The sequence below is a fragment of the Siniperca chuatsi genome, linkage group LG8 (assembly GCF_020085105.1).
Source record: "Siniperca chuatsi isolate FFG_IHB_CAS linkage group LG8, ASM2008510v1, whole genome shotgun sequence".
NCBI classification, from domain to species: domain Eukaryota; kingdom Metazoa; phylum Chordata; class Actinopteri; order Centrarchiformes; family Sinipercidae; genus Siniperca; species Siniperca chuatsi.
This window is the reverse complement of record NC_058049.1, coordinates 22,480,416-22,504,174: the sequence shown is the minus strand read 5'-3', so window position 1 is coordinate 22,504,174 and position 23,759 is coordinate 22,480,416. Positions and strand designations below refer to the sequence as shown.

The following is a 23,759-nucleotide window of genomic DNA, read 5'->3' as shown; positions in this document are numbered from 1 at the left end:
ACCTCACAAAATTAGTGCTTTGATAAACAGTTATAAAAAAAGGAAGTGTAGTCTCTGATAGGGGAAGCGGATGGGCGCTTGCATTTTTGTCACCAAACATCTCCAAACGTTGCAAGATGCAACTCTTGAGATGAGACAACATTTACACTGCAAAACAGTATAGTAGTGTAGATGTGTACATACAAACTGCATGAAAAGCAGTAGGTGCCCACAGACTCTGCTATGTCCACTGACCAGATCACCTGCTTTAGATATCTTCAAAATCTAGGAACTTTTTTGAGGTAATTTTAGGTTAATTTATGTAAGAGGAACTAACATCTCCCTCCCCATCTGTCTGTCTTCTTTTAGATTAATATAGTGCTGTCTTTTTTTTTCTTAACCACACACTCACACTATCTGCGTGCCCAATACTGTGTGCATCTTAAATTTTGGCTGTGTTGCTGGGGACTTACTGACGTAGCAAACAGTAGACACATGCATGAGGGCAGAGCTTCCTCTTCCCCTCATCACAGTACCTAAGAAACCAAGAGTTGACTCTGACAACAGCCCACACCAAACTTCGTCACCTCACGCAACTACACTTTCAAACAGAAACCACATCATTGGCGGGTTATTGCTGACTTCACAAGCACACACGGACAGGTTTTTCTCTCTGCTGCTAAAGTGCGGTGAGAAGGTTTGCTGCTGACCCCATTTGCTACGGTACAGCTCGAGGAGGAGAGTGTGTTTGTGCGTCAGCCTGCTGTTTACAGAGGAGTGTGAAGCTGCTGGAGCATGCAACCACTGGTGCTCACTCCTGGCTCTGACCTCTCCCCTCCATGCTGATCATATAGGGAGAAGCACAAGGTAAGGCCACTGTTTTTATATTATTAATATATTAATACTGTCTGTGAGGCCGTCACATTGCTGTGCTTTGTCTGAACATTTGTGGTCAAAGTCACGCTTCACATTTTGCTGATGATAGGAGGTTTGTTATTGAATCCTCTTTCGTGTTACAGGCGCTATTAAAGTAAAAAAAGGCTTAATTATATCACTGCAGCAATATTTGATGTAACTTTTGAAATGTCATCAGTGATTTGATTTTAAGACTGAAACATAAGACATAGTTGGAGAAACTGTTCAAATGTGTTTTCAAAGTGACACGTTTTCTTCTCAACAATGCTGAGAAGAACAATTCGGCAATTTATCCTCATAAGTTCCCACAAAAGTTGACTTGCGTATCACTTCCTTAAACTCAAGGCTTAGGACATACTGTTGCACAACTCTTAACGGAACAGGTAACGTGAGGGCATCAGTTGGCTGACTGTGGCTAACTGATAGCCCAAACGGCCAATAGGAGCAAGAGTCAAATCTGATCAAAAATAACAGTAAAGCACCAAAACCCTGTCGCTGTCTCTCTTTTCCCCCTCTGGCGACAGCAGAGGAAGGGTGCGGTCTCATCTTGATGGCAGAAGGAAGGGTGATGCTTCAGTGATAAGCAGAGTAGACACACAGAGACATCTCTGATTTACTGCACTTTCTATCAGTATTTTCATAAACTTGTTTAATATAGCATCCAGCAAAAACACAAAAACACTCCAAACATTTTCATACCTTAAGAAAGCTATGATTTAGCAAGATGATACACAATAATAACACATAATTTTCTGGCAGCTTACTGCACATTCCTTGTTACATTTATGATTTACAGGAATTGAATATTTAATTTGTTGTCTTATCTGTTACCAATTTATTGGCAACAGATAAGACAACAAATTAAATATTCTGTTTTGCACAAGTTATTTTAGAAATGTATCACATATTGTTTGGAGTGTTTGTTACATAACATTCAACTCTCCTTTTTCTCTTTCAGGTGTTCAGGGTGTCTGAGTAAAAAGATGAAGGATTGACCAAAAGGAAAGTTGAATTATGTCTATTTGAGAGCGAGAGGATGACTGTGAATACGTCTGGATGGTCTGGGGAGTCCCTGGCCAACTCCTCCTCAGGATGTGACTACAATATGACCGGCTGGAACCAGTGCATGGATAAGATGTACACCTACTTCTACCTGCTGCTCTTCATCCCCGGGCTGCTGCTCAATACCATCGCTCTCTGGGTCCTCTGCAGACATATTAGGTACACGTACAAACACACACATGTAAAGCCTCAAGCACGTTCTTGGACATGGCTAACTTCTTCTTCTGCATGTTGCCCCACAGTAAGAAGACCAAGGCGGTGATCTACATGATAAACCTGGCGTTAGCAGACCTGGCCCACATCCTCTCTCTGCCCCTCAGGATTTATTATTACTTCACACATGAGTGGCCCTTTGGACAAGGCATCTGCTTGTTCTGCTTCTACCTCAAATACCTCAACATGTACGCCGCTATAGTGTTCCTGGTAAGCAGGCAGTAAAGTGAAGATAATCCTGGAATACTCTGAAGATACTAGAAGGAATGAGGGAACTCAAATGACAGCTTAGCAATTTCTCATCTATTTAAAAGGATTTAAATGTCAACGCATAACTTTGGGAATAACAGGAAGTCATTCAGGTCTAAGCCCGTGAATCCCTTCTCCTCATTTCTTAGAAGAAATTTACTTCCTGTGGCTCCAAACCTGGTTGATAATTTTCATTTCACTATTTTTTCTGTTTCCAGGTGTGTATCAGCGTGCAGAGGTGTGTCTTCATGCTCGATCCGTTTGCTGCTCGCCGGTGGAGGCGACGCTATGACCTGTTGATCAGCATTATAGTGTGGGTGGTGGTGGGTCTGGGCTGCTCGCCTTTCATTCTGATGCGCAGCAGCAGTAGCAGTGGCACCATCACTGCCACTAAGACAGTCTATAACATGTCCTATTCTCTGGATGCCACTTCTACACAACACCCCTCAGGTTACACCAAGCTTTACGCGAGTACAAGCCCCAGCAGTTTGGAGCTAGTCTCCAGACAAGGCTGTTTTAAGGACTTGCCCATGCGTCCTCTGCCCCTCTCTCTGTCGGTCACCATGATGGCTTTTGCTGAGCTGTTTGGTTTCTTGATTCCTTTGGCCTGCATCAGTTACAGCTCCATCCGCATCACCCAGTCCCTCAACCAAAGACCGACCCAGGATCAGCAAAACTCGTCCGCACTCAACGCCTCAGGACGCAGCCGACTCCAGTCAGTCACCTCCAACTCTCAGACAGATAAATATCATGAGAAGCAGATGAACGGTGAGAAGCGGCGCGCTCTACGGTTGGTGCTGAGCTGCTTTGCCCTCTTCTTGTTCTGCTTTGCCCCCTACCACCTCAGCTTCCTGCTCTACCTGATGGTATCGCAGAATATAGTGTCCCACTGTGCGACGCAGCTGGCTGTGCGTCAGTTTCACCCGGTGTCCCTGTGCCTGGCGAGCCTAAGCTGCTGCCTCAACCCTGTGCTTTATTACTTTCTAACAGCCGAGTTCAGATTGCACCTCACCAGGCGCACTTCCTCCTTCACCACTTCACTCCTCTCCTCCCCTATCAGCTCCCCGACCCAGCGTCCTGCGCAGCACAGACTGACGAGCATGGAAAGTAGCTGCTCAGACAGGGAGTAGCATTATTCAGATTAGTTTTTTTCCACAAGGAATGACACAGCTAAACATGATGAAACAGATGCATCTCCATAATGCATTCTGTTGAACTTGAAAACAGACATGATCCAAGTTGGACAAAGAGATGATTTCACATGTCGCAGCTGTCTGAATACAAACTGACCCAAATGTGAAGAACCTCCCGGAGGACATCATTTTAGATTTGACACTGTGGGCCTCCCCTCAGACAAAGCTTGGAAAAAGGCGGCCCCTCACCCCCCCTTAGTTTACTTGCTTAGTTTCGCTCAATTCCTGGATGCCTCATGGGATCATGATTATGTTATTTGATCCCATAGACACTCAACGATTGAGCCAAGATAGCTTAATATTGCTGTTTGACATAACTTCATACTACAGCAAATACATAAAAAAGGTCTGCCCCAAGGCATTTATTAGTTTCTGACTCTGGGAAAGTGGGAATATAAATATAAATAATATAAATATAAAAAATAGTAAAATTCCCCAAAACTACTGTATCTCTGAACTATCTTTTTAACCAAATCACACACATTTAGGCTATTCTATTCTGAGCCTCCCCTGAAACTGTTTTGAGCCGCCCTGACTTTCAAAACCCCTGACTTTAGAGCAAACAAATCTTCAATCAGCCGCTGAAATGATGTACATCTGTGTTTCATGATGAGTGTGCACATAACATCTATGTGAAAATCATCGTAGTTATACATAATATACGTAACCTATAGCTTGTTGTTTATCTTTAGTAAAAATGCAACAACTGAAAATAAGCTATATCGTAAATGTCAAAGCTGTATGTAAATGCATGTGAATGTACTGTAAATAAAAGCAAGTCTGTGCTTTATGTCTTATGTGATGCTGTGATATTTGTCTCTGTTTTGTAGCCAAGGTTCTTTCATGCTGAGGTTTCCTCTGGGTTACAGCATAACAAAACAGGTGCCAACTCATTTTTTGCTGTACTTCCTCTCACAATGCAAAGTGGTGAAGACAGTTGGCAGGAGTTGCAGCAGCTCTGAAAAACCGGTAACTGCCAGTCTCTGAGGTCGGCTTTTAAACTCAGTAACCCCCCACCTCCTCTTGCATCTGCTTAACCCAAGTCTGAGTCAACACTGAGGCTACCCCCAACCCCCGGCAGATGTATGCAGCCCACCTTTGGAAAATCTGCCAGGTGTCTGATTCACCCACCAAAATGCACCCACTGCTTATCTTTTTGCTGTCATACTCCAGCATTGCATCAAATTTGATCTGCTATTTAGTAACTGAACATACCATGTTATGAAATATGTGAGAGAAAGAAACCAAAAGCAGTTAAAAAAAAAAAAAAAACTTTTTCAGTTTCTAGTTTTAGTATTGATTCTCAGTCCTGATATATTACAATGTTTTCATCTGTCATCAAAAGGACACACACGGCGAATAGATGTCGTCCACAAGGAAAAAAGTAGCCATAGCAATAGCAGAAGTCATGGTGTCAAAAATGCTTGTAAACCACACCCCCACACTCACAGGAAGCCCTCTGTGTGCTAAAAACCATAGTACAGCAGCGACACAGAGAGAGCAAGACAGATAGAGATATAGAGGGAACGCGGTGAGATTTCAAAACAGGAAATAACATTAGATAACAAGAAAAAGACAGTAGAAAATGAAGAGGCAGAACAAGAGATAATGTGAGAGAAAAGAGTGAGAAAGAGAGAGGTTGGGACAGAGAAATTGAATAGTATCTAAGGGGGAGGAGGGAGGGGATGGCATGTGTGTTGGCTGATGCTTTATCCCTCTGCTTTTCGATGCGACACATTTTCAGGTGTGAAGACAAAGGTGAGAAATCAACTGTCAATTTATAATAGATTGTTAAAAAAAAACTGTGGGTTTAAGCTTTTGTGCGAGAGGCTGTAACAGCTGGATGCTTTCAGTGTGGAGTCATGCCTCATGGGGGATCTCGCATGTTTCTCCAATGTGAGGAATGTCTGTTATGTTGAGGGTGTGAATGAGTGTCTGTAGGCCAGTGTCAGAGTGTGTGTTCCTTTATCTGTCTGTGTATAGTGTCTGGGATGGTGATCATGACATGTTTTGTGTGTTGGAACAGCACACGTGGAGGGACCTGGGTGCTCGCTGCCAACATTTTGGGTGCTGATACACGAGGCCAGACGTCGTGTCTGAGTGGAAAAGCACTAACGCGCCAACAACCCACAGACAGATGAATCACAGTGGATGAAATAATGCGTTTCCGTTGGCAAGATCAGAGGACTTAAACTGCTGAATCCTAAGGTAGGGGTGCAGCTCAGAGAAATTTCATATAACTCTAACTCTTCGTATACCCCTAACCCATTGTATCCAAATATCAACAAGATCCAAAGACATACAGTGATGTTTCCATCACAATAAGATGACATGTAGCTACTGGACATTACATAAGGGCTGGCCTCGATAGGTCGTCATTGTACACATAAGACTACTGGCATAGGCCGCCAAGGAGGAAATGAAAGAACTGTTATTGGTCATCCCTACAAAGTCCTTTGAGATCATAACAGACAGCCTCTAACAGAAGCAAACTGTACGTGCAAAAGTGAAAGTAACGAGAGAAGAATCACACTAGAACAGTCACACACAGGTCAAAGGTCTGTGAAGCTAAAAGGAAGACTAAGGACTGAGGGTCCACTGGGAGATCTTTCTGAGTGCTGTGAAGTCAGATAAAAAGGCAGTCAGAGCGCAGAGGCAGAGGTCAGCTGTGGAAGAGTTTATAACACCCTCTCTTTACTTATCCAAAATTCCTCTGCTCATTAATATCCTCCCCGGGAAAGTACAGTACTGTGCTGTACTTATTTACAATTGTGAGGTAATTGTACTTTACTTGACTATTTCCAATACTTTATACTTCTATTCCACTATATTTCAGAGGGAAATATTGGACTTCTGACTCCACTACATTTATTTTACAGCTAAAGTTACTTTTCAGATTAAGATTTTACATTAAAACACATGATAAGCTTATAAAACACAAGCTACAACACACTGTTTAGATTAAACCAGTGGTTTCTCTAGTTGGGGCTCCTTGTCATGTCAAAAGTCCCAAAAAATAAATATAAATTTCTGTAGCAGAGCTTTGTTTTTCTTCTTTCCTCTCCCATTAATCATCTCACGAGCCAAAAGATTTATCTTGTGACCCTTTGCCGGACCTCTAGGTTGGGAACCACTGGACTTACTTAACAGTCTATGAGGTAGTTAGGCCACCAGCTACAACAGTAAAATGCTACTTACATATTGATGCATCAATATTAATCTAATAATGTAGTATATAATACTACAGCACTGAAGAACGATTACTTTTACTTCGATAAAAATAAGTACATTTTGCTGATAATACTTTGTACTTTTACTTCAGAAAGATCTTGAATGCTTTTACTTGTAACAGAGTATTTTTGTTGTACTGGTACTTTCACTTAAGTAAAGGATCTGTGTACTAATTGCACCACTGCTGAGAAGCTTGTCTGACAGTTAATAAAGGCATACATAATAATAAAGGCTACTTCATCTTGAGTGTAGTCAATGTCATTTCCCTTACAATAATAAAAGCAGTAACATTCTCACATGTGTTAAACCATCATCAGTATTATTTACTGTATGTCACATTGTTTTCTTGCTGCTTGTCAAACCTCCTTGATGTTCTGAATAGTTAAAATGTTACAGTAACTTTTGAACAATGTGATAAATGAAGTCTCATCTCTAAAGATACTGTATGTTTGAAAGACCAGAACCATGAAAACAAAACTACTTCTTTTGTTCTGTTCCATAATTAGCTAGGATCAGTTTAGTGCAAGTATCTCCGCCTGTCAAGCCTAACAATTCATACTTTTACTTTCACATAAGTCAAATCAGACAATAAAAGAGACACAGCTGTATGAAAAAAGGATGAATCTTCATAGCTCATGTTGTGTATTCTTAAGCAGTTTACGTGGGTTGAAGCAAAGCCGCTGTACACCTACTAATGTTAACAGCAGTAGGCGGATCACGCCTACAAGCTGGAAGTTCAGGTCCCGACATCACTAAATGTTTCCATTTGTTAAGTTGAAATCAATATCTGAAGTTTATCAGGGTTTAAGGTTACCTAAAAGTTTTTCAAATCTTCTGAAAGTACTTTCATTTTGTGCTGCATATCAAAAAGCACAATTTAGGTGTCACTTATTCTAAAACGGTGGATTCACCACAGAAACAGTTGTTCCTCATATCTAAGCACAGAGAGCTCTTTGTCTTGGTCTGACCTGTTAACCACACGCCTGGTCTGACTTGCTAACTACGGGAGTTTCACTGATGCCTCGCTGTGAGGGGTTTCACACCGGTTTAATGTAGGCTCTCTGCAGTTGGAGGTGCTCAACAGTGAACAGTACGTGGGAGATTGTAGCATCAACTTCTCTTCTCTGTGGGTTTGCATATTTACTGTAAATGGCACAGCAAAATCTGCACACAAATACAGTATTATGTTATGCACGTCAAAACACTTGGTATAACAAACTGAACTCAAGTTGACAGGCGTGTGTGTGTTTTTGCATACGTTTATGTTTGTGACTGAGTGGTGTACAATGTGATATGTGTCTGATTCTAAAAACCTAATAGCTATCTTTGCAACATGCAAAACGTGCTGCCATCAGAAGCTGATTTACAGCTATCATCCTGTTTTCTACAGATACCTGCTTTCACATATCCCATTATGCACTGGGCAAGAGATTGGGGATTGGGATTGAATGCTGTCTGAAAAATCAACTGTTTATCAGCGCTCGACACGCTTTATCTTCACTAAAAGAAGAATGGACTCCTCTTCGCCATAATGGACAGCATGGATGCTCAAACACATCCGTCCCCAGATTACATGCAGCTTTCCTGATGGTTGGTTCCTGATGTTGGTTCACAAGGCAGCTTGTTTTAACAGTTAATGGTAAACAGCCCTTGGCTTAAGATGAACTTTGCCAACCACAGCTGTAAAAGCAGTGAAGATGTCCGCACGTACCAGCACCATGTGTATGCAGTGGTGTACAGTGTGATCTTAGCACCAGGCCTGCTGGGTAACGTGCTGGCGATTTGGGTGTTCAGGGCTTATATCAGAGAAACCAAGAAGGCTGTGGTGTTCATGATGAATCTGGCTGTGGCCGACCTGATGCAGGTAAGAATCCCTCTATGTCTTTTGTACTTCCTATTTGATTTTTTTATTAGGTTTTCATTCATCTGATTCCTTATATCTGTACATATGTTTATGTATTTATCTATTTGTCAGTTTGTTTCAACTCATCAAATCTAATTTGACTAGAGATAACTTTTCATCATTGATATTTCCTGTTTAGATAAATTCTCTTCTTTGTGTATGGTAGAGCTGCGAGTAATGATTTTTTTCATTACCGATGAATCTATGATTTTTTTTTCAATTAACCGTTTAACAGGTAACACTTTATTTTAAGCTGCTAATAAGCACTTATAAGTAGATTGTTTATAACACACTATAATGTAGTTGTTAGCAGATATAAGAACATTTAAAGTGTTTATTAATTTATTTGTCAACAATTATAACTTCCCCTATGAAGATCTATAACTGGTGTATAAATAGTTCATGAATGATTGATAACTCAGTATAATTCAGCTGTAATGACATTTAATGATATATGAACAAACACACAAAGAGATCTTTATGTGTAATAATACATCTATCAACTGTTCACGTATGTGATCAAGACATGTTGAGCTCAATCTCGGAACCCATCGGCTATCGTCTGACGACGTCTGCATTCTGATAGAGAAATCTGTTTATAGAGATTATGTTGAGCTTGAAAGTTCATTCTTGACCTCAGTATGAAAAATTCTGTAACCCAAGGTCCACATACTAGATTTCTGACAGAGCTTTCAGCCACATCTCATGGACTTCATTAGCAGATGGAATTTGCTCAGTTGTCATGGAGAGTAAAAAAAAAGAAGTATTTATGAATAAATTAATGCTAGATTAAGAAATACAATACATATAATTATAATGAGAACTTAATTAATAAATACAACTAATGGATATAATAAAGGGTTAAATTTCATATTACAACTGTATTATATTGTAAATCATTCATTATTTGTTTAAACTCCAGTTAGGATGCTTCATGGGAGGAGTTATAGGTACATACATACAATAAACACTTAAAAATGTCCTTATACCAGCATACAACTACAATCAAGTGTGTTATAGTATGTTCTAAACCTCTTTATATTCGGTTTATATAGGGGGTTAAAATAAAGTGTTACTGTTTAAATGATCACAAATTCGAAAAGTGGTGGACAATATCACAACTGTGAATGGGCTGCTGAATAGCTCGATCTGTCATCACAATAAGAGCACATTATCTAAAGATAACAGTGTTTTCTTTCTTTTTTTTTGCTATTGTTTGTAGTTCTTCTGCAACCATCGTGACACTCTTTGATCTCCTCAGGTGCTCTCTCTGCCTCTGCGGATCTACTATTACCTGAACAACACCTGGCCCTTTGGTCATCCTCTCTGCATGATCTGCTTCTATCTTAAGTATGTCAACATGTACGCCTCCATCTACTTCCTGGTGTGTGTCAGCGTGCGTCGCTGTGAGCTCATCATGTGCCCGCTGAAGTACAACTCAACCAGGCGAAGAAGAGACGTGTTTATATGTGCCCTAGGCTGGCTGTTAGTCGGCCTGGGCTGCCTGCCCTTCCCTCTGCTGAGGAACCCCAGCAGCGAACTAAACTCTGATTCAAGTTCCCACACCTCAGAGGCCAGTGCCACCCTCACCGGACCTAACTTGGTGTGTTTCTCAGAGCTGCCCATGAGGTCTGTCAGTATTCCTGCAGCCTGGGCCCTCCTGATCATAGCGGAGCTGTTGGGCTTCATCATCCCCCTCATCCTGGTATTAGCCTGCACCTGTCTGACTGCCGCGAGCCTTCGGGAGCCGACAGAGGGGGCGATTCATGACCGAGGGGAGAAGCGGAGGGCGTTAAGGATGGTGCTAAGCTGTGCTGTGGTCTTCCTAGTGTGCTTTGCTCCGTACCATATCACTATGCCCCTGGACTTCCTGGTTAAAGCCAATGCCTTAAGCAGCTGCGCCTTCAGGGACCTAATTCTGAGATGTCACCCTGTCACGCTCTGCCTGGCCAGCCTGAACTGCAGCCTGGACCCACTTATGTACTATTTCACAACTCGTGAATTCTGGAGGCGACTGAGCAAGCCAGAAATACCAGATAGCATGATTTTTAGCAGGCGCCTGTCCTGTATAACTGGAGGACAGGACTTAGAGGATGACTAGACTAGTCTCGTCTCTCTTGTTGAAGGACCAACAGTTTAAAATTTACCACTAAACCCTGAAATGAAGTCTATGCATTCCTAAAAAAATAGGGAAATATAATTCATGTGAAAATAGGATGTGAAAATATGGGACCAAGTTTCAAAATGTGAATTTGTTCTATTTATATTTCAATAAAAGGTGTGTCTTAAAATTTGTATGACGCCCCCAGTGATAAGTGTGAGCTGTTCCTGTACGAAGGAGGAACTTGTCATCTGTGCCAACATGTCTAATAAGCACTGGAAAATACAGAATACAGGCAAAACCTTAACCCAACTTCACTTTTCCTCTAGATCCAACTTCATGATAAGCTAGCAGCTCGCAGAGGATGATAAAAGGATTAGTGTTAGCTTTCCGATGTGCTGCTGTCATTGACGCTATAACAATAAGCAACCAGCAAAAATATTCAGTAGGTAAAGAAATGCAACTTTATTCAACAACAAAGTGAAGTTCATTCAGTAGCTGCGCACAACATTGTTTTCTTTAAATCTGATCTTCAAGTATTGTTAAAAAGCTGAGACAGAAACACATTTTTACAAGCACACTTTTTGTCTGATTGTCTTTCTGTGCAGGCATTGAGTGGGAAACCATTGAAAATAACTTGACGTTATGTGGCAAAAGGCCATTTTTTCATACTTTCAAGCTTATCCTTAAGGGCTTTCAAAAGCAAGGACAAGCGTTTTATGCAGATTCACTGAAGGATTTCTACAAACAAATTGTTGTTGTTGCAATTTGCCTTTTTAAATATATAGTGTTTTGCAAAACTTGTAGCCACATACAGTAAACTATGTATTACAGCTATCTCAATAAGGGTAATCACATGTTATGGGACTACTAGTTCATGGATAAGAATTCAAAAATGCTGACAGAAAGAATGAGTGTTTTCAAAGTCAAATTTGGTGCAATTTCCCTTTATCTTATTCACTCCTTTAGCTCATCAACCTTCCTTCAAGTTTATTGTCACAAATGAGGTTTCTACACAAACATAAACACTGGTCATATAGAGTGCTAGACTGTTCACCGTCAGTTATGACACCATCAATCACATAAAATCATCACACAGCAGGACGGCAGAGGCCTCTGGGAGCAGCGGGGCACTCTGGGAAATATCTACAAAAACGGTGGCTGAGAGCTCTGGGCTTGAGCATCTCTGCTACCATCCATACAAGACACTGACAACCATGTTACATGTGTACTGTAACGGTACGCTACCTTACATTTCCAGGGTGACTTGTGCTATATGACACTATAACATAGTAGATCTTGTCAAGGCTGCTCTAGTGGGACCAGTAGGCTGACACACAGACAGGTCTGATATGAATGACTTCTCAGTATCACTAGGATATTCAGTAGAAGGACTAACAACTCTCGTCTGGAGGTGACTGGATGTTGTAATACAGTTACAACGATGAGTCTGCAGGAAGCTACAGCAACAGAACAAAAACCAACATAACAAATGAAACTTAGTAACTCCTTAGTAAGCAGGCTGACGCTGGTTATCAGTACAAGACGAATTAGTGAATATTTGCTATGACTTATACAGGTTCAGGGGAATACAGCAGAGGAGGGGGGTTAGGCTATATAACGCTGTAACTTAAATTCACTTATCACTGAGGTTAAAGCAGGGGAGGCAAAAACTGGAGTTACGAGTTTTATACAAAAGTAACTTTCTGCTAAAAGTTGTTCCCTCCTTCGCCTACCCCCACCTTCTCTCTCTTTCTCTCTCTCTTTCTCTCTCTCTCTCTCACTCTCTCTCTGACCTATGCTCATGCTTTCCCATCAAGCCTTGCAGATCCTGGTCTCCGTCACAAACTTGTTCTCAAAGTGGTGGATGGTGAAACATTCGTCTGCAGAGCGCTTCTGGATGCCTCCACCTGACAGACACAAAGATACACAAACATTAGTCCTAAATATTGAAGTGACTGCATGTTTGATACATTTCCTTTACAAGTCAAACTGAAATTAAAATTATTTTTTGCTGACAAATTAGTATATGTATTTTTAATGTTTGCCAGTGGTGGAATGTACCTAAGTACATTTATTACTTATACCTAAGTACTGTACTTAAGCACAAATTCGATGTAGTGAGTATTTCTATTTTATGCAGCTTTATACTTCTACTCGACTACATCTCAGAGGCAAATATTGTACTTTTTACTCCACTCCATTTGTCTGTCAGCTTTAATTACTAGTTACTTTTAAGTTTACAATTTATCATACCCTGAAAATCATGTAATAGTCTGTGTATAGCTCCTTTTAAATAAGCTGAGTCGAGTGTATTTGTGTTAATAATGGATTTTATTGTGTAAACTAGCAATGTCGGCTGTCTGATGCGAGCCCGCTGCCATGGCAACAGCCACCCCAGAGGCTTGAAGCTTAGACGCCGTGTCCACAGATATGTCCAAAAATGGTTTTATCCTCTTTTGAACAATAGCAGCAGTATCGTTATCATAAAAAATGAATTATCCGCCATCTGAAAAGTGCATCTACTAGTACAAAATGATGGAAGCATAAAATGATGACACATGCTGGTACTTTTGAATGAAGCTTAAAACATGACAAAATGTCAGTTTTAGCTGTACAGCACACCCAGACCTGGCAGGCTGGAGCGGCGTTGCATTCTGTATGTTTCCTTTCCATCACACAGCCGACGGATGTAGAAGCCCAGAGGCTTGATATCATCAATACGCTCCGTCACCACCAGGTCCTCGTGCACCAAGTAGCTGCGGTAAGAGCCAGACTAGGACAAAAAGAAGGGATAATGAAGGAATCATAATACATCTTTAAACCGCTTTTAGAAAAGCAGCTCAGTGAACACGAGTGTTCACTGCAGCAAAGTGTGAAAGCAAAGAGTGGGAAGGAATTTGTCTAATTAATGAATCATCCCCCAACTTCTGCATGTTGTGAAACTCTTTCAATGATAATGAAATTCGCTGATTGCACCACCACCACCTACCAAACGCCAAATGCTGTACAACCTCATCGTGGTGGAGAACTCCGTGAAAATATTTTTTTGAAACTAAACTCTCAGTGCCTATATACAGTCTTGGGACTGACTGTTCTCAAACTTGGTCTTGTTCCACTCTCGCTAAAACTCACTAAAACAAACATGAACCTGATCATGTACGTGACAAAAATCGGAAACCAGCACAACATTTTTAAAATAAAAATACATAGTTTAAACACCAGGAGTACTTTTCTTTAATTTGTTTTTTTGATACCAAGAAATAACAATCTAAGTTTGATCTTTTTTAGCCGCACTAGCATCATGGCTCTAGGGATGGCAAATGACTGATCCTTTAACTTTTCATCTGGCGCCATCTGCAGGTCAAAGGTTTCTTTTGCAAACAAATAGTTCACAAAGTTGGTGAACATTGTAAACATACCTGCTAAACACCAGCATGTTAGCATTGTCATTGCTGACGTTAGCATTTAGCTCAAAGCACCGCTGTGCCTAAGTTGCCTCACAGAGGTGCTAACATGGCTGTAGCCTTTTTTTGTCTTATTATCTTTATGATTTAGCGAAGAAAACTTGGCTCTTATGCAAAAAACACATTTAAAGCTTTCCACTACAGATGAGTGTATTACATTTGGGTGGAGATTCATACAGAGTTACTAATATCCCAGACTGTCTGGGATAGGGGAAGGTGATATGTGCTGGAAATTTTTACTTTACAAATTATAGACATGTCAGATTTGCACAGGATTAAAGCACAGACAACCTCTGGAATTATTATAAATCCCTGGATTTCCACAGGTAATATTTAGTCCTTAATATTAGGGCTTATGCATGAGCTTGAGTGAGAGTGCTGTGTTAGTTTTTCCTGTATCATCCAAGCTAGCTCTCTTCTATTGGCAGCTGCATCCTGAGGACACAAGCTGATCACTACTCACCATCAGCTGTGAGAAGAGGTCGATGAGGTCCTGAGGGGGGAGCACCACCGAGGTGTTCAGAGGGATCACAAAGCAGGTCCTCAGAGTCAGGTCCAGATATGCCGTCAGCTTCTACTCACACACACACACACGAAGTAATCAGGAAAGAATTTAAACCACATTAACAGGAGCGTGTCAGCAACTACAGTACTGTATGTGTGTGAGTGTTACCCTGTTGAAGTCATGGAGGATGTAAGCAGGGTCCCCTGGTCTGAAGCGGGGAGGTGGGACGCTGATGACGGCCATGCTGTCAGAGATCTCCACCTCCTCCTCCACCCGTGGCAGGTAGTATGGCTGGTTCTCTCCTCCAGCTCCGGCTGACACGTCAGTGAACTGCATCGCACCGTGATACAGCCTCTGGAGGACACATGCCAAGGAAGAGCGAGGTAAATCACTTTGATGCACACAAAGACAAATACAGGCAGAAAACACCTTGGTGCCCAGATTTAGCTAGTCAGCTGAAGAAAAAACACACTCCCGGATGTTTAAAATGTTTAGATATGAGGAGTTTATGATTAACAATTTGTTTCATTAACAAAGTGTTACTTTGATGATGAAATGTTTTCATGGACTTCTTTTAATGTCCCCACTTTCTTAACTTCATCTACTTGTATTTCATCCTCCAGAAAATCAGCATGATCCAGCTGCACTAGAAGTATTCGGTTGAGGTGTCACACTGCAACATTTTGTCGTTAATACACAGGAACCCTAATGACAAGGGCCCTGAGATAACTTCTGTTATGATTTGGCGCTATATAAATAAAAAGTGAAAAAAAAAAAAAAAAAAAAAAAAAAAAAAACAAAAGTGCCAAAGTGATGAGGCATGTCTTTGCCTCTGAAACCACAAGTGCCCCAACGGATCTTACATCTACGCAGTCAGTGGTTTCTCTGCAGTGTCTACCTGTCTGCTCTGCCACTATCTTAAGTTTAACAAACTGCGCCAGCCTTACTTAAGAAATAACATACTGCAGTAGCTTAAGAACCTGAGGCTGCCAAAGCACATGCTGGGTTTAGTTTGGGTACAGTACAGTCTGCTCATGAGTGGCAACAGTTCATTGCCACATGTCTGAACTGAATCATGAAACATGGAAGAGGCAAAACTTGGTTTGAAAAGAAAAGTTGATGAAGCTTAAAGCTGCATTAAATGATTTTTGACCACCAGAGGGCATAAAATTCACTCAATACGCCATTTAATTTTTTACTTTTTTATATATAAAGTTAGCATTGGTAAGACATTTTAAGCTTTGCTTCATTTACATAAGAGACGAACCCCTGTGAGCACAGAGATACTATACTGAATGTGAGACCCTCCCACTGACAACACAGCTTAATCGAAACGGTGAAGTCTGCACTTTCACAGAAGACAGAAGTGAGCGAGAGTCAGCACTCTAGTTTCCCACCAAGCCGAGAATGTCCCTTCAGCAGTGAAATCAAATTGCTATTGAGGTGCAGATCTAGGAATTTAAAGAAACAAAGTATTTCTTAGCATCGCAAGACCGGGCGCTTTTCTTAAGATTACTTTTTGGCATTTTGCCTTTATTAGATAGTGACAGCGTAAATACAGACAGGAAACACAGGACGAGAGAGACGGGTATGAGAACAAAGGTCCCCAGCTGGAATCAAACCCTGCACATTGCAGTGACATGTATCCTAACCACTACACCACCCAATTTAGCTGAACCTCTGCACTTCAATGAAAAAGACTGGGCAAATGTATCCCATGATTGCCCATCTTGGTGTATTCTGATGCTGACTGAAATGCAGATTAAGCATTTTATAATGCTAACACAGCATATTTAAACCACTATGCAGCCTGGACAGGTGCTTTCTGATTGTGTAAATAGTATATTGGAGTCAGATCCCCTGTGGCACATGGGGTGTTGCTGTTTGACAAAGTTTACACATGTCAGGGAGACTGCGCCAGTGAATCTTAGAACAGTAAAACACGTATAAAAATATAGACAACTCTAATAACAATGGCAATACTAATACCACCAGTAATAACAATATGCACAAACACACACACACATATTTACCTTCGGGGTGAAATATCGATAGAGACATGCTCCCCCAACGATGAGCCCGCTGAGGATGAAGGCGATGCCCAGCAGGGTGAGAAGGCAGCGACCTGTGGAGCCCTCGTTGCCCACTGGAACAGAGGCCAGCTCAGGATCCTAAACACACGCACACGCGCGCGCGCGCGCACACACACACACACGTACGCAATACTGTCAGCAATTCTACAGTGAATCACAATATTACATGCACTAAATATCAACATAACGCATACAACTTGGACTCAGCGGTCTGTAATCCACGAGCGTTTGGCCTCTGCAGAACAGCTGTTCAGAAGATGGGCGGTCCCACTGAGTGCTGCATCAGGTGCAATGAGGCTCGCCATGCGTTTGGCGAAAAACACTGCAAACCTTTTAATATCAAATTTGCTAAATGCAAGAGAATACATAACGACCATATAAAATACACACAGATGAAGCCCACGGTCACAGCTGAGTGCTTGCGGTCGGTGCAGGCCCGCTACCAGGCTAAAAACAGTCGCCGGGCTCAAACACCGCACTTGAAGCCCGTTAGCTCACCTTCACGCCGGCTGGCACCTCTTTGCCCAGCGCCTTCTGCGCCAGAGCCGCGTTAAAAGCAATCTTCACCATGCTGGAGTGGAAACGTCAGCTCGGGTTTCTTGTGCCTCTCGGTGCTGGACTGTAGGTTCCGTTTACTCGCAGCCGCTCCGCGTTGTGACGCACTTTGCAACCTCGGCTTTATCCAGCGTTTCCGGTGGTTGGAGGGGATTAAGATGACGTCCGAAACGGAAGCTAGAGAGACTACTTTAACTTCAAGGTACATAACATGCATACACAGCTGACGCCTGACATAATTTAGACGACGGTTACTGCTGGTTTGACAGTGACCACTGAAACCATTTATTGCATCATTTATTGCCCCAGCTTTCTCTCTTAAGAGTTCATTTTTGTAGCGCTGGGGCCATCTAGTGGCCGCAGGTGGAAACTACCCACATTTTCCTCCAATGAAATTGCTCCCTATCAGGAAAACTCAGCTTCCACTCATTACATTGAACCTAATACCACAAGACTTGAGTTACACTTTCAGTTAAACGTGTCTCCCTTTACCTGCTATATTCTGAACAGTACATGACACAGAAAATATTACATTTTGCACTGACTGCACTGTAATGTAATGAAAGTCATGTTTTGAGTGAATAAAGTACCCTATTCATCCCTGTGAATATTCCACTCTGTAAACGGACTCTGTAAATATATTCCCTCCTACAGGCTGGGTACTACCTGCCAGTGTGTCTGCCCACTCACACTGACACACACAGTACCCAGCCTTCACTGCACTGTGTGGAAACACAGGCCAGTGCCAAGGCTATACTGTAAGTCTGACACATATCCTCAATCCTCTGGTCTGCGGTGGTCCTCTGCTTCCTCTGCTTTCACTCTCCTGACTAAGTTAAGGTTGAACGTATGAGTAAATAAACACTTACTGCTGCACCAGCGCTCTAATTCCATGCAACTCCATGGCATCTCTCCAGGCCTCTGCACTGCAACTGTGCCATATGCATCTCCCAGTCTCACAAACACACGCATAAGCACGCACGCACTCTGCAAGGCTATGATATTTCCTCTGTTAAACAGACAGATTGGACCGGTAATCACCACTGAAAGGTACATAAACAGAGCAGCTGATTTCTGTACCTAACTCCCCCTCCGCGCACCCCCCAAACGAACTCTCCCTGAAAATCCTAAGTGGTCCTGAAGGCTTGTTTATGGGCTCGTCTTACGCTGTGTTTGATCTGAGAGCTTGCCCACACATGCATGCGTGGACACACACACACACACACACACACACACACACACACACACATACACACGCAACGAGAGAGAGGGAGAGCCAGCATTAGCAGTAATAGCTGAGATGATAAACAAATGACTTAGATTTAATCCTAAGGGCTTCTCGGCATCTCACACAACAGAGGAAGAGAAAAAAGCAGCGGAGGGAACGAGGAGGCGACCGCACTCTCGTTCCAGAGGGGAAACAGTGGATGATTGGGGGGAGAAGCGTGGAGGCAGGTGGGGGTGAAATGGAGTGATTCTGGGGGAGAGTAAAGTGATGACTGGGAAAAACACAGAGAAGGAGTTACAGGGAGAGGGAGAGCAATCTGCAGTGTCTGATGCTTGAGTGAGTTTTCCGAGGAGCTGATTAACGGCAGATTAAACTCGCCGTCCATCCAGTTTATGTCTCAAACTTTCTAACACGCCTGCTAGGTAGAATTTCTGTGCCTCTCAGACCTAAAAGACCAAAACAAAACACAAATGGACACCCATGTTTTTGTGCAGAGGCAGCGGGCCTCATAATGGTGGATGGCAGGCGTGTATGATGGAGTCTGAGTGCCAATGTTTCCCTGTGGTCTGCAGCAAACATCCAATAAAAGCAATAACAATACACACACTACATGCAGATGTATACACAAACACACACTCCTTGCCTGCACTGTCAGCAAACTGTGAAAGTCTGCAGGGGCATAGCTGGCTTCACAAAGTGTGAGAAAAAAAAAGAAGCTCTCATGCATGACATCACCAGTGCGCAAGCCAACAAATATGAACATTCACACAGACACACACCTCATAGATTTGTCATCAATTTCAATACCAGACATGTGAAGCCGCAAGTGACAAATGACTTTGTCCCTTTCACTGCTCCCAAGCCATACATATAGTGCAGGCACACACACATATACAGCCCCAAAACTGCTATGGTAACAGCTGGCCACAGAGTTGTGTTGAACCAAAAAAGTTAGACACTGCTCAGTGCTTCATAACGTCACTGACATGTCTTCATGTGGACCCACCATAATCACCATGTGCCTTGAGTGGGAGAACATTTAGTGGTCACAGAGAGAGAGAGAGAGAGAGAGAGAGAGAGAGAGAGAGAGAGCAGACAGAGATGGAGGCAATACAAGAGAGAAACAGAAGAGCAGATCTCACGGGTAGACATGTGACAAATCAGCGTGCATCACACTCTCATGATCCTTGCCCCACCACACACACGCTTTTGGCAATCACATGTGGCTTTGAGACAAGGGTGACAAATGAGTCTTTCCTGTAAGTATCAGCTTCTAAAGCTACCTTCACTCTCCCATAGCACTGCCTGTCTGCCTGTCTTCATCCTCTCAGCCTGCCTCACCTCAGGGAAATGTAATAATTTCATGCTGAAGGAGCTCTGGTGGGGCGGTTGTGGGGGGGGTGTGTGTGTGTGTGTGTGGGGTAACGTCACAATAAAGATCAGGATTGGGTTGCACCAGCTATATAAGTTTGTGCGTAAATCCTTTCCCATGTTCTTAGTACTATTTGGTTACTTAGCAAAATGTTACTGGCATAAAATTTTTCCAGTTTAGATTCTTATTAAACTACATTTTATCAAGTGTTGGTTCAGATTTATCAGCCACATATTCATATTAGCTTGCCTCTTTTACTCTTCACTCTAAAAGGGACATATATAACGTTAGCTTTGTCAGGAGGATCAGTTAGCTACATAAAAGTTACATACGGCTGTTACTGGGCGTAAATAATTAGCAAGAGCTCTTCTCTACTTGTGTGGTACAACTTGTTTTAATTCAGTGATACCTAAATCTCCACTTAGTAAACTCTGACGTTATAGCTAGGATAAGTTTGAACTTACGAAGAGCTGGTGCAACCAGTGAAGAACGAACCTGAAAAGTTCATCTTGATTAAAACTACTCTTTGATACACACTCTTTCACTTCTTCTCACAAACACATTGCATTTGAACACGCTTTTGGAGTAATTTATTGAGGCTAAAATAATATATGAATATATGAGGAATGGGTGTTTTTCTCTCAACATGTTGCTGTCTGTCTGTTTGAAGTAGCAAAGAAGTGGTGAAAAGACAAAAAAAAGAAGAAGACTATGGAAGGATTTTTGAAGCATGACAGTGAAGGAGAGGACAAAAGGTATGACTGGAAGAAAGGAAAGAGATGGGTCACACATGTATGTGATGAAGGACAACTCAAGGTAAGCAACTGGCTCAGGTAGAAAGGGAAAAGTGGAAGAATCAAATAGGATGAAAAAGGATGAAAGGGCACAGAGAAGAATGGAAAGATGGAAATGGACGCATGTCTGTTATGTTCCTGAGGGTTAAACTCTGGGGAAATTACCTCATCATCCTGAGACTGCTCCAGAGCGCTACATGTACGCTTCGGCCATGTTGACTTTGCATCGGTAGAACACACACACACACACACACACACACACACACACACACCCTCTTCTGAATCATGGCCAATAGCATCATAGCCTGGTCGAATCATTTCCAGATTCAGTGACGTCACCTTTGTCAGGTTCACAGGAGGAGCAGAAAGCACACACACACACACACACACACACACACACAGCACCTTTCCACTGGAGGACGATACACTGATCTGTATTTTTTCTTCAATTATGACACAGAGGTTGTTTCGACTTTTTATTCCGGCTTCTTTATTGAACTCAGAGAGAAACTATCTTCCCATCACACAGCGGGTACAGCAGAGGACTGACAGACTGAAACTCTTATGGCTGAAAGCCATGAGGCTACAGTCCCCCTTGGAGTCTAAAAGGCCAGTAATAAGGTTTAGTAGCCTGCGGAGGTTAGGGAAGAGGCTGTAGTAAGGCCATCGGTTCATATCCCAGGCTGGGATAATATGGGAAAATGTACACCCCCCCTTTCCTTCAGCAGTACTGTTGAAGTGCCATTGAGCAATACACTACTACATTACTACCAACTGCTCCAAGAGGAGAAGACTGAGCGTTCTGGAAAGCTCCCAGGTGTGAATATGGGTGAAGCAGTGGAATACAGCAAGAACACTCTGTGGATGAAAGTTGATACTACAGAAGGAAAACAGAGAGTAAACATCTGTCAATGCAGAACCATTCTTCATTCCTCTCACTTCAACTTGATTCTAAATTAAACTATTATTTATTGGCCAAAGACCATTCTTTCTACCAAAAGTAGACAAAAACTCATAAAGGAACTATTTGTTTTATTCATGGTTAGTAAGTAATTCATTAAGGTTTTACAAATCAGTAATAAGCCATTAAAAACAGGCGTGTAATGGCTGAGGAGGATATACACCAGTCAAAGGGATTCTTCACAAGCAGGACTTTATTACAGTAATGGCTAATGACTAAATTATTTATTAACAATTAATACAGATATTAGTCACAACTTTAACTCTGTGCAAAGGATGCCTTATTAAATGGCACTTATATATCTTGCAAATATTTGTTTTTCTTAAAGTGTATAAATATATTTGTATTTGTATGTTTTGGTCATTGTATGTAATCATATTTTTTCCATTTTTATTCTCGCTATTTGATCTTAATGTTTAATATTTACACAGGACTATTTTCACTCATTTAATAATTTTTATGTTTTGCCTGTCTGTAAGTTGTTTTATGTTTTTCCTTTTTGTAAAGGACTTTGTAATCCTTGGCTTCCATGAATTCTATATAAAATAAACATTACTATTATTATTATTATTACTACTACTAAAAAATAAACTAATCTGAGGTCGGTCAAACAAAAAGTTGTAAAATTTGCAACTCTGCTATAATAAATGTGTGGTCCTATGTGTGGTTTCATATGACCCATGATACCTAAAAGCATCATTGTATATTGGTATAGTTATGCTGTGTGTGCATGTTTGACAGAGGGGGAGGGTTGGAGGATATGAGAGTAAGCTGCTAAAATTGATGACATCCCCAACACCACCCCTGTTTCTCACCATGTCAAAGTTCACCATGCTAGAAAGAAGACAAATGTGATGTGATATACTGTGGATGAAAGTGATAGCTTGCGTGTGTGTGGGGGTGTGTGTGTTTGATTGTCTAGAAGGACTTTCCTGCTTTTCAAAAGTCTAAGCCTTGGTCAGGATGTAGTTATGGAGCGCTAATTTGAGAGCTGTCTGATTGCGGGCTTTTGTGTGGGCCCCTACCAAACACACACACGCACACACACACACACACACACACACACACACACACACACACACACACACACACACACACACACACACACACACACACACACACACACACACACACACTTTATCAGTCATTAATCTATCAGGTGTCATTAACAGGGGAGGATGGGCTGATTGGAACCAGAGGGAGACAGAATGATGTCACTCAACCACTTTGCTGCCAGAGTGCTCATGTGTCTCCATGTCTCCCTTTTATCCTCATCACACACACACACACACACACACACACACACACACACACACACACACACACACACACACACACACACACACACACCCTTTGACTGACATATAGACAGATAAAAGTGAAAAAGTAGGCCTACAGGGGAAACACTTATTCATGCTGCTTCGCTCTTCTCCCCAGCGAATGAGGAACGGTTGTTGCCAACACCAGCTTCTATAAAAATGGATAAGTGGAGAGCCTGAAGAGAAAAGCTTTGACTTGAAATGGTTGATACAACAATGGGAAATTTAGTTTGTGTGAGGATAAATGTGTCTTGAATGAGCCTGTGTTAAGAAGGACGGACGGATTGTTTCTTCGGCTCTAGCCTGTCGCTATTTTAACCCTCCTCCCACAACAAACATGGATCCACTTTTACACACTGCTAAATACACACACTACAAGGCTATATTTGGAGGACGAGCTATTGTTTAGCAGTGACGGTAATCCCTTAAAGAGGTACTGCGTCTCCAGACTGAGAATGGATCTCTTTATTAACACTGACGGAGGCTCATTATCTATAAATACAGGCGGGAGCCACTAATAAATCATTTCTCATGGCCCTGATAGAGCACTAACCACAAGGCATTAAGGCATCGTGAATGCAAACCACAAACATTGGCAGGCGAGCTCTCTGTGTGTGTG

At 41.9% G+C, this 23,759-nt stretch overlaps 3 protein-coding genes across 3 annotated transcripts; 2 read left to right on the top strand and 1 right to left on the bottom strand.

Annotated features, from left to right (window-relative positions):
* The first annotated feature begins 357 nt into the window (after window positions 1–357).
* Window positions 358–4,408, top strand: p2ry10 (P2Y receptor family member 10). The gene is made up of 4 exons (XM_044204619.1): window positions 358–846; window positions 1,853–2,115; window positions 2,199–2,379; window positions 2,637–4,408. The coding sequence occupies exons 2-4, from the start codon at window positions 1,931–1,933 to the stop codon at window positions 3,546–3,548; spliced, it is 1,278 nt and encodes a 425-aa protein (XP_044060554.1). The 5' UTR covers window positions 358–846; window positions 1,853–1,930; the 3' UTR covers window positions 3,549–4,408.
* A 468-nt stretch (window positions 4,409–4,876) lies between these two features.
* On the top strand, window positions 4,877–11,040 carry gpr174 (G protein-coupled receptor 174). Its single transcript, XM_044204620.1, has 4 exons — window positions 4,877–5,369; window positions 5,638–5,819; window positions 8,233–8,706; window positions 10,007–11,040. The coding sequence occupies exons 3-4, from the start codon at window positions 8,479–8,481 to the stop codon at window positions 10,844–10,846; spliced, it is 1,068 nt and encodes a 355-aa protein (XP_044060555.1). The 5' UTR covers window positions 4,877–5,369; window positions 5,638–5,819; window positions 8,233–8,478; the 3' UTR covers window positions 10,847–11,040.
* A 247-nt stretch (window positions 11,041–11,287) lies between these two features.
* On the bottom strand, window positions 11,288–17,787 carry LOC122879954 (integral membrane protein 2A-like). The gene is made up of 6 exons (XM_044204621.1): window positions 17,410–17,787; window positions 16,852–16,989; window positions 14,987–15,172; window positions 14,777–14,887; window positions 13,478–13,622; window positions 11,288–12,756 (listed from the first exon to the last, which is right to left on the bottom strand). Exons 1-6 carry the CDS (start codon window positions 17,479–17,481, stop codon window positions 12,662–12,664), a joined length of 747 nt encoding a protein of 248 aa, XP_044060556.1. The 5' UTR covers window positions 17,482–17,787; the 3' UTR covers window positions 11,288–12,661.
* Between the last annotated feature and the right edge of the window lie 5,972 nt (window positions 17,788–23,759).

Coding starts and splice junctions, on each gene's coding strand:
- gpr174 (XM_044204620.1), top strand. CDS start 8,479: ATGGTAAACAGCCCTTGGCTTAAGATGAACTTTGCCAACCACAGCTGT. Junction 8,707..10,006: donor CTGTGGCCGACCTGATGCAG/GTAAGAATCCCT, acceptor TGATCTCCTCAG/GTGCTCTCTCTGCCTCTGCG.
- p2ry10 (XM_044204619.1), top strand. CDS start 1,931: ATGACTGTGAATACGTCTGGATGGTCTGGGGAGTCCCTGGCCAACTCC. Junction 2,116..2,198: donor GTCCTCTGCAGACATATTAG/GTACACGTACAA, acceptor GTTGCCCCACAG/TAAGAAGACCAAGGCGGTGA. Junction 2,380..2,636: donor ACGCCGCTATAGTGTTCCTG/GTAAGCAGGCAG, acceptor TTCTGTTTCCAG/GTGTGTATCAGCGTGCAGAG.
- LOC122879954 (XM_044204621.1), bottom strand. CDS start 17,481: ATGGTGAAGATTGCTTTTAACGCGGCTCTGGCGCAGAAGGCGCTGGGC. Junction 15,173..16,851: donor ATCGATATTTCACCCCGAAG/GTAAATATGTGT, acceptor TGTGTCCTCCAG/AGGCTGTATCACGGTGCGAT. Junction 12,757..13,477: donor ACGCCGCTCCAGCCTGCCAG/GTCTGGGTGTGC, acceptor TGTGTCTGTCAG/GTGGAGGCATCCAGAAGCGC.